The sequence below is a fragment of the Colletes latitarsis genome, chromosome 13 (genome assembly GCF_051014445.1).
Source record: "Colletes latitarsis isolate SP2378_abdomen chromosome 13, iyColLati1, whole genome shotgun sequence".
Taxonomy (NCBI): domain Eukaryota; kingdom Metazoa; phylum Arthropoda; class Insecta; order Hymenoptera; family Colletidae; genus Colletes; species Colletes latitarsis.
Window position 1 is genome coordinate 9,684,124 of NC_135146.1, and position 9,604 is coordinate 9,693,727.

The following is a 9,604-nucleotide window of genomic DNA, read 5'->3' on the forward strand; positions in this document are numbered from 1 at the left end:
ATTGGTATTGATAATGTATTTACACAATCAATTGTACAAAACGTGAGACATTGTCTTTAAATTGATTAAATTTATTACACTGGAGGGCCAAATTAATTTCATATTCTATTATATTTTATGCCAAATTATACCACTGTTTTGCTGTAATATTTTTTATTTAGCTGAAATTTAACTTGTAACTCCAGCTTCTCCAATCTCTTTTATTATTTCTGATATGAAAAAACTGAAAGAATCCTTTGAAATATATCTAAATAGCTGTACGGCCACTGTTTTCGTTAAGCTGTTAGATCAGGATCATCGAACTGACCTTCTTCGAAATTCATCGACGAACTTAGAGTTCTATTTTGCAATATTTTACTAACTCGCGTCATAATCGGTTTATTGTGAGAGTCTCCAGGGCAAAAGACACGCTGGTATGGCTTGTAAAACGTGAATGGCGAATAAACACGCCTCCTCGGTTCTCTAAGTTCTGAAAACAAGCCACATCGTTTCGTACATTCATTTTTACTTATTTTTACTTTCACTGCTTTCTATTAAACCGTATAATATAGTGTGATATTTAAACTACACGCTTACATTCGTAAATAAAATTTTATCAACTGCTTTCTTTCTTCAAATGATAAAAAAAAGAATTAGGTACGAAACTTTTATTCTGATATCTCTTAATTGACTGATGAGAGTTGATCAGAATCGATCAAGGTATAATAAAATTATTGTTAAATAGTTTATTCGATAACAAAAAATTAGGTGGCGGAATTTTAATAAAAACTAGAAGATTTTAGTTTAATTTCGAAAATTTATTAGAATGAAAAGATTTTAATTTAATTTATCAAATTGAAAATTTTAATTATTAAACTTAAGTTTAGTTTAATTATTATTTATTTTCATTTTTATATAGAAATTTGTAATTTAATATTTCTATTTTAAATAAATTTTATATGCAGGGTGTTCTGTCAACCGTGGGAAAAATTTTAATGGGGGATTCTATAGGCCAAAATAACACGAAAATCAAGAATACCAATTTGTTGATCGAGGCTTCGTTAAAAAATTATTAACGTTTATAGTTGCGCCTGTAGATCGGCAACCTGCGCACAGCTGTGTGCGCGTGATACTGATTCTCACTCACAAGACTCGCGACTTTAAACGTTAATAACTTTTTAACGAAGCCTCAATCAACAAATTGGTATTCTTGATTTTCGTCTTATTTTGGCCTCCAGAATCCCCCATTAAAATTTTTCCCACGGGTGACTGAACACCCTGTATGGACACCCATGGGAAAAATTTTAATGAGGGATTCTAGAGGCCAAAATAACACGAAAATTAAGAATACCAATTTGTTGATGGAGGCTTCGTTAAAAAGTTATTAACGTTTATAGTTGCGCCTGTAGATCGGCAACCTGCGCACAGCTGTGTGCGCGTGATACTGATTCTCACTCACAAGACTCGCGACTTTAAACGTTAATAACTTTTTAACGAAGCCTCAATCAACAAATTGGTATTCTTGATTTTCGTCTTATTTTGGCCTCCAGAATCCCCCATTAAAATTTTTCCCACGGGTGACTGAACACCCTGTATGGACACCCATGGGAAAAATTTTAATGGGAGATTCTAGAGACCAAAATAGGACGAAAATCAAGAATACCAATTTGTTGATCGAGGCTTCGTTAAAAAGTTATTAACGTTTATAGTTGCGCCTGTAGATCGGCAACCTGCGCACAGCTGTGTGCGCGTGATACTGATTCTCACTCACAAGACTCGCAACTTTAAACGTTAATAACTTTTTAACGAAGCCTCAATCAACAAATTAGTATTCTTGATTTTCGTCTTATTTTGGCCTCCAGAATCCCCCATTAAAATTTTTCCCACGGTTGACTGAACACCCTGTATGGACACCCATGGGAAAAATTTTAATGAGGAATTCTAGAGGCCAAAATAACACGAAAATTAAGAATACCAATTTGTTGATCGAGGCTTCGTTAAAAAGTTATTAACGTTTATAGTTGCGCCTGTAGATCGGCAACCTGCGCACAGCTGTGTGCGCGTGATAGTGATTCTCACTCACAAGACTCGCAACTTTAAACGTTAATAACTTTTTAACGAAGCCTCAATCAACAAATTAGTGTTCTTGATTTTCGTCTTATTTTGGCCTCCAGAATCCCCCATTAAAATTTTTCCCACGGGTGACTGAACACCCTGTATGGACACCCATGGGAAACATTTTAATGGGGGATTCTATAGGCCAAAATAAGATGAAAATCAAGAATATCAATTTGTTGATGGAGGCTTCGTTAAAAAGTTATTAACGTTTATAGTTGCGCTTGTAGATCGGCAACCTGCGCACAGCTGTGTGCGCGTGGTACTGATTCTCACTCACAAGACTCGCAACTTTAAACGTTAATAACTTTTTAACGAAGCCTCAATCAACAAATTAGTATTCTTGATTTTCGTCTTATTTTGACCTCCAGAATCCCCCATTAAAATTTTTCCCACGGTTGACTGCACAACCTTGTATAAAAATAAATGAAAATTTTGTTTAGAAATAAAATGATATTAGAGGATAATTTGGCGTCAGCATCTGCGGTTAAACTAGATCTAAAAGTTAATAATGTCAATTTTAAATAAATTCAAATTAATAAATAAATAATATTTTTGTTGAAATAAAAATTTGATATATATATCATTGATAAATCTTACCATTAGGATCAAATTCATCGGCTGAATCTTCCGAGCTATCCCAATGTTCATTCGTCATATCGACTGCATTTTCTGGACTAAAACGAAAACAACATTTGGATAGAAAACTTTCCAAACGAATTATCCGCGAAATAATAAAAAATTAACGTTTCTAACGATTGTAATATTATGCTGAATCTCAATTATGGCGGGGCGTAATTCCTCTAAAAAGATTCGTGTAGTGAAATCTTACTAAGAAAACAAATTCGCTTCTTCCAGCGAGCTGCTCGTGGTAGATTTCGACAAAGATGGCGACTTCCCCTCGTCCTCGGAAGAATGAAACGCGTTTGCCGATTGTACTTTCATTCCATCGACTATTTTACAGTCTTCGTTCCAATGTTCCCTCAAAACGCTTCTCATATTTTCATAACGTACATCGAGCTATTGATTTTACCCATTAATAAAGAATATGTACATTCTAACCTCTCGATTTTGCTAAAACTTGGCTCGCTTTCGACTTTGAAAGTGAGTCAGTGTGGCTAGATCTGGCATAATTGAGTACATCGAAATCGACATTAGTAACTACAACCTTCCTTACCGTCTGAGGGAGTGGTGGGGATAGCAGGTATATACTATCGTATGAGTCACGTGTACGTGAGCTCGACACTTCGGGCAACTTCGGGAATTAGATAGAGAGCGCTAGTGTGAGTCTTTCCTTGTTGCTCTTGCAACAGCTGAAATACGATCTCGCGATAATCAGCATACGATTCCAAATTTCGACTGCCACAGCATTTTTATTTTCGATCCTATGTAAGATATAAGAAAAGTATTATAATGAAAGAGAAATTTTGAAAATTTTTTTTGGCGGAAATACACGTTTTAAGACCCCCTAATTACATTGTGGCTATTAACCCCTTAACGTTCATGCCTGAGACTGACTGCTTTGAAAAACGATATTTGTTTAATCTAATGGTTTAAGGGACGATAATATTTGTTTTCTTTCAAATTATACATTGGATACAACATTGGAAGTAACAAAAACTGCATGTTTAGAAACAAATCCAATAAAGAAGACTGATAATTCTTGGTTAACCCGAAAAATATGAGCGTTGAGGGGTTAAAGAAAAAGAAATTCTTTTTTTCGTGGAAAAATTTAGGCATCTTTCTGAATTTTTTTCTCGAAAATGCGTGGGATTTCGGGAGTATGTCTGTCCACCAAAAATGATTGTAATTGACCCTTGCAAACGAAAATAATTTTTTTGGAACGATTTGGAATTTTTTAATTTTGTCGAAATATTTGGTCTCATTTCAAATCATTTTGAAAAAATTATTTTTGGTTGCGGGGGTCAATTACAAATCATTTTTGGTGAACACACATACCCCTAAAATCCTACCGATTTTCGAGAAAAAAATTCGAGAAGGTACTGAAATTTTTAGACGAAATTAAAAAAATTGAAATCATACTAAAAAAAATTATTTTCAGTTGCAGGGGTCAGTTACAATAATTTCTTGTGAATAGACATACCCCCAAAATCCTAACCACTTTCGAGCAAAAAATTCCTTTCCGAAAATATAATGTTACCCCAAAACATGCCAATTTTAAAACGTCATAACTCCTGAACGATTTGGAGGATTTTAATTTTTCAAAATGCAAACAATGCGTATTTTAGTGGAGAATATGTAGAAATTCTAACAATATTGAAAAAGTTGTTCCTTAAACCAGTAAAGAGACAAAAACCCCATAAAAATGGTCCAATTTTCAAATGGCCATAACTCCTACAATAGTGAATGGATTTGATTGAAAGTTTTTTCTGAAGTAGAGACCATAGGTACCTACAAAAAAGTATTAAACAACTTTTCTATAGAGCGACAAACTAAATTACTAAAAATTAGAAACGAATTATCAAGAAAAATCGACAAGGGGTAGGTGCCTAAATTTTTCGTCGAAAAAAAAAATTCCAAATCGTTCCAAAAAAATTATTTTTGGATGCAGGGATCAATTACAATTATTTTTGGTGAACGGACATACCCCCGAAATCCTACCCATTTTCTAGAAAAAAATTCGAGAAGATAATTTTTTCAACAAATTTATAAAATTTCAAATCCATCTAAAAAAATTATTTTTGGATGCGGGGTTCAATTACATTCATTTTTTGCCATTACACATACCCACGAAATCCTACGCAATTTCGAGAAAAAAAATCCTGACCAAAAATCTAATGTGAGGTCAGAAATACACCCTCGAATTTTCAGGAGAATCTTTAAAATGTCATAACTTCTGAACGGATTGGAAGATTTTAATTTTTCAAAATGCAAACAATGCGTATTTTAGTGGAGAATATGTAGAAATTTTAACAATATTGAAAAAGTTGTTCCTAAAACCCGTAAAGAGACAAAAACCCCATAAAAATGGTCCAATTTTCAAATGGCCATAACTCCTACAATAGTGAATGGATTTGATTGAAAGTTTTTTCTGAAGTAGAGACCATAGGTACCTACAAAAAAGTATTAAACAACTTTTCTGTACAGCGCCAAACAAAATTATTAAAAATGAAAAACAAATTTTCAAGAAAAATCGACAAGTAGATGTAGAAATTTTTCGCCGAAAAAAAAAATTCCAAATCGTTCCAAAAAAATTATTTTTGAATGCAGGGGTCAATTACAATCATTTTTGGTGAACAGACATACCCCCGAAATCCTACCCATTTTGTAGAAAAAAATTCGAGAAGATAATTTTTTCAACAAATTTATAAAATTTCAAATCCATCTAAAAAAATTATTTTTGGATGCGGGATTCAATTACAATCATTTTTTGCCATTACACATATCCACGAAATCCTACGCAATTTCGAGAAAAAAATTCCTGACCAAAAATCTAATGTGAGGTCTGAAATACACCCTCGAATTTTCATGAGAATCTTTAAAATGTTATAACTTCTGAACGGATTGGAGGATTTTAATTTTTCAAAATGCAAACAACACGTATTTTAGTGGAGAATATGTAGAAATTTTAACAATATTGAGAAAGTTGTTCCTTAAACCCGTAAAGAGATAAAAACCCCATAAAAATGGTCCAATTTTCAAATGGCCATAACTCCTGCAATAGTGAATGGATTGGATTGAAATTTTTTTCTGAAGTGGAACTCATGGGTACCTACAAAAAAGTATTAAACAACTTTTCTGTACAGCGCCAAACAAAATTATTAAAAATCAAAAACAAATTTTCAAGAAAAATCGACAGGGGGTAAATGCAGAAATTTTTCGTCGAAAAAAAAAATTCCAAATCGTTCCAAAAAAATTATTTTTGGATACAAGGGTCAATTACAATCATTTTTGGTGGACAGACATACCCCCAAAATCCTACGCATTTTCGAGAAAAAAATTCAGAAAGATGCCTAAATTTTTCCACGAAAAAAAAAATTTCTTTTTTTTTAACCCCTCAACGCTCATATTTTTCGGGTTAACCAAGAATTATCAGTCTTCTTTATTGGATTTGTTTCTAAAAATGCAGTTTTTGTTACTTCCAATGTTGTATCCAACGTATAATTTGAAAGAAAACAAATATTATCGTCCCTTAAACCAATAGATTAAACAAATATCGTTTTTCAAAGCAGTCAGTCTTCGGCATGAACGTTGAGAGGTTAATAGCCACAATGTAATTAGGGGGTCTTAAGACGTGTATTTCCGCCAAAAAAAATTTTCGAAATTTCTCTTTCATTATAATACTTTTCTTATATCTTACATAGGTTCGAAAATAAAAATGCTGTGGCAGTCGAAATTTGGAATCGTATGCTGATTATCACGAGATCGTATTTCAGCTGTTGCAAGAGCAAGAAGGAAAGACTCACACTAGCGCTCTCTATCTAATTCCCGAAGTTGCCCGAAGTGTCGAGCTCACGTACACGTGACTCATACGATAGTATATACCTGCTATCCCCACCACTCCCTCAGACGGTAAGGAAGTTCGTCGATGCACTCAATCACGCCATCTCTCGCCACACTGGTGTGTGTATTCATTACCTACATCCTTACCAACTTATCATCGGTCGAAAAATAATTTTGCTCGAGGTCCATTCCTATCAAGTTTGTCAGCCTGGTCACCGCTTCCGGCACCGTTTCAAACTCATTGTCGTAGAGATCGATATATTCCAAGTTGCACAGAGCTCCGACAGAATCGGGCATTTCGTGCAAACTATTATGGCACGCCTTCAATTCTTTCAACGACGACAGTTCTCCGATGTTCTTGGGCAGAGCCACTAAACTGTTCCTATCTATGATCAAACTGCTCAAGTTCTTTAAACAACAGATTTCATCCGGCAACCAATTAACGTTATTACAACTCACATTAATTACCGACAAATTAACAAAATTTCCGATAATTTTCGGTATCGACGGAATTTCTGTTCCGCTCACGTCGAGCACTCTCAGATTGCATGGTTTCGTCAACGACTCGATAGGCATGTACCAGAAGATATTTTTGTAAATGTTTCTTCTGTTCCCCAATTTCAGCTCTTCCAGACACGGAGTTCTGGCGATTATTTTATCCACGATCGTCTCCAACAGCTTGCATTGCTTCATGGACAACTTTCTAACGCGCGATACGAACGACTCTTCCGGCAGATCGTACTTTCGAAATATTGTTTCGTTCAACGACACTGTTTCAAGACTAATCAATCTGGGACTTAGTATCCACGTTGGGAATAACGGGCAAACGTTGTTACTTTCTGCGTAAAAAGCAGTTAAATCTGTGCTTTTTGGAGGAACATTTATCATCGAATGCAAGTTCTGCGAGAAATCAAAGATCTGCAAACTGGGCATTCCATTCGTAACGCAGTCTGGAATTTTCTCAAATCTATTCTTCGCAAGGCGAAGACTCTTTAAACGAATTAAGCTTGCGCAAGAACTTGGCAAATCCGACAGTTGATTAGAACTTAGATCCAAACTTTCCAAGTTCGATAAGGTTTCTAAACTGTTCGTACAACATATTATGGAGTTCTGGTGAGCTTTTAGTGTTTTTAAACTAGTTAACTTCCCGACTACATTTGGAACGCAGACAAATTTATTATAACCAAGATTTAAGTACGTTAATCTTTCTAACAGATTTAAAGAATCTGGTAAATCACTTAGACGATTGTTAGATAAATTAAGATAAGTTAAATTTGCTAAAGATTTTGTGAAATCGGTAGGTAAGTAACACAGATTATTATCCGATAGAGATAGGTTTTGTATCGTTTCTTTCTGTGCTAATCGAAAGACTTCTTTGCTAATATCGCGTGTTACTACTATATTTGAATCAGGATTGTATGTTACGCTGCACGAAGAATCCTTCGTTCTCAACCATAATGTCTCATTGCAGGGCAAACTTTCCGGGTTGTATTCTTGAGACATATCTGACGAAATAGGTAAAACAGAACCGTATATAATTGGTATTATATATGACTACAACGACAGACTGCTAAATTTTAGTCGTTCAAGAATGTTAGTATTATCATATTTATAATTCATCGATGGATTATAAATTATATGCTGATAACTGACGGTGATACATACTACAGTCCCAGACAAATGTTACGCTGCACGAAGAATGCTTCGTTCTCAACCATAATGTCTCATTGCAGGGCAAACTTTCCGGGTTGTATTCTTGAGACATATCTGACGGAATAGGTAAAACAGAACCATATATAATTGGTATTATATATGACTACATCGACAGACTGCTAAATTTTAGTCGTTCAAGAATGTTAGTTTTATCATATTTGTAACTCTTATCGATGGATTATAAATTGGGGTGTGTGATTATAACACGAGTGTGCTATCTTTAATTTCTCGTGTTAAGATTATGCTAGCGTGGAAACTCTGAGTTATATGTAAAACGTACCTTCTACGAATATACAAACACAACAAAGATTGACTTCCTTCTTTCCATATGCACTTGTATCTTTCAGCAAATTATACATAACTTTTCGACTGCAACTAACTTGTTTTGCAATTTGAGTAATGGACAACTTTTGTTTCCGCAGAGCTAAAATTGTACTAATTTCGCTTTCACTAAGCTTCCTGCCACGACCCATTATGAGGTTAGCGATATAACAAAACAATAGACAGAAATTGAACGTAGTAACTCTGTGCAAGTTCACGAAACACTCAAGAATATGTAAACATAGTCCAAGTGTGCTATCATTTTGTCTGCGTCGGATTATGTGTTTCTCTTCCAACTAAGAGAACTCGTTGAAGCAAAGTCAATCTTTGTTATGTTTACATATTCGTAGAAGGTACGTTTTACATATAACTCAGAATTTCCACGCTAGCATAATCTTAACACGAGAAATTAAAGATAGCACGGGTGTGCTATCTTCTTGTCTGGGAGTGTAGTTTGCCAGAAAGTATTTAAACATCTCTAATACAAAACAGTGATTAATATATTTAAAAATATAACACGTATGGGTACAGTGAGATAAAACAGTAATTTATTCAGGCATTATTGTTCGTATAATTCTAATTTAAAAAATAAACTTCAGTAAACGAAGATATTCTCATTATAATTCGAGAAGATTGAAAATAATTGATTTTACCTTGACTGGACTTGATCTCAAATGTAACCTATACGCGAAGCACGCTTGAATGACAAATAATGCATGGATACAAAACTTCAAATTGTTGATTGCTGCACAAAATTCCACGCTTATTTATAAATGATCACTTCTAACAAGAATTTTAAGTAACAATTCAAAGAAATTCTTAATTAGAAACTTAAACATTTACGAAACTGACAACATAATTATTACACACATAACACAGCCTACTTGATTAGTACCCATGCTGACCGGAAATAGTAAAATCGCGAGAATCTGATTCTGTATCCGTGCGCAGTGTGGCCAGATCTGGCATGATTGAGCGCATCGACGTCAACATTAGTAACTACGACCTTCCT

The 9,604-nt window shown here is 34.4% G+C and overlaps 1 protein-coding gene across 2 annotated transcripts; it reads right to left on the reverse strand.

Annotated features, from left to right (window-relative positions):
* Positions 1-251: 251 nt before the first annotated feature.
* LOC143349394 (uncharacterized) lies at positions 252-9,481 on the reverse strand. 2 transcript variants are annotated; one of them, XM_076780625.1, is made up of 5 exons: positions 9,246-9,481; positions 6,706-8,063; positions 2,927-3,114; positions 2,695-2,771; positions 252-469 (listed from the first exon to the last, which is right to left on the reverse strand). In XM_076780625.1, the coding sequence occupies exons 2-5, from the start codon at positions 8,059-8,061 to the stop codon at positions 276-278; spliced, it is 1,815 nt and encodes a 604-aa protein (XP_076636740.1). In that variant the 5' UTR covers positions 8,062-8,063; positions 9,246-9,481; the 3' UTR covers positions 252-275. The 2 variants fall into 2 exon arrangements, with proteins under 2 accessions (XP_076636740.1, XP_076636739.1); XM_076780624.1 differs by having other exon boundaries at positions 6,706-8,325.
* Positions 9,482-9,604: the final 123 nt, after the last annotated feature.

Bases quoted from the DNA above. Each gene is read 5' to 3' on its own strand.
- LOC143349394 (XM_076780625.1), bottom strand. From the start codon at position 8,061: ATGTCTCAAGAATACAACCCGGAAAGTTTGCCCTGCAATGAGACATTA. The intron at 2,772-2,926 runs GTAAGATTTCAC...TTTTCGTTTTAG, and splicing joins GAAGCGAATTTGTTTTCTTA to TCCAGAAAATGCAGTCGATA. The intron at 470-2,694 runs GTAAGATTTATC...GCTTGTTTTCAG, and splicing joins CGATGAATTTGATCCTAATG to AACTTAGAGAACCGAGGAGG.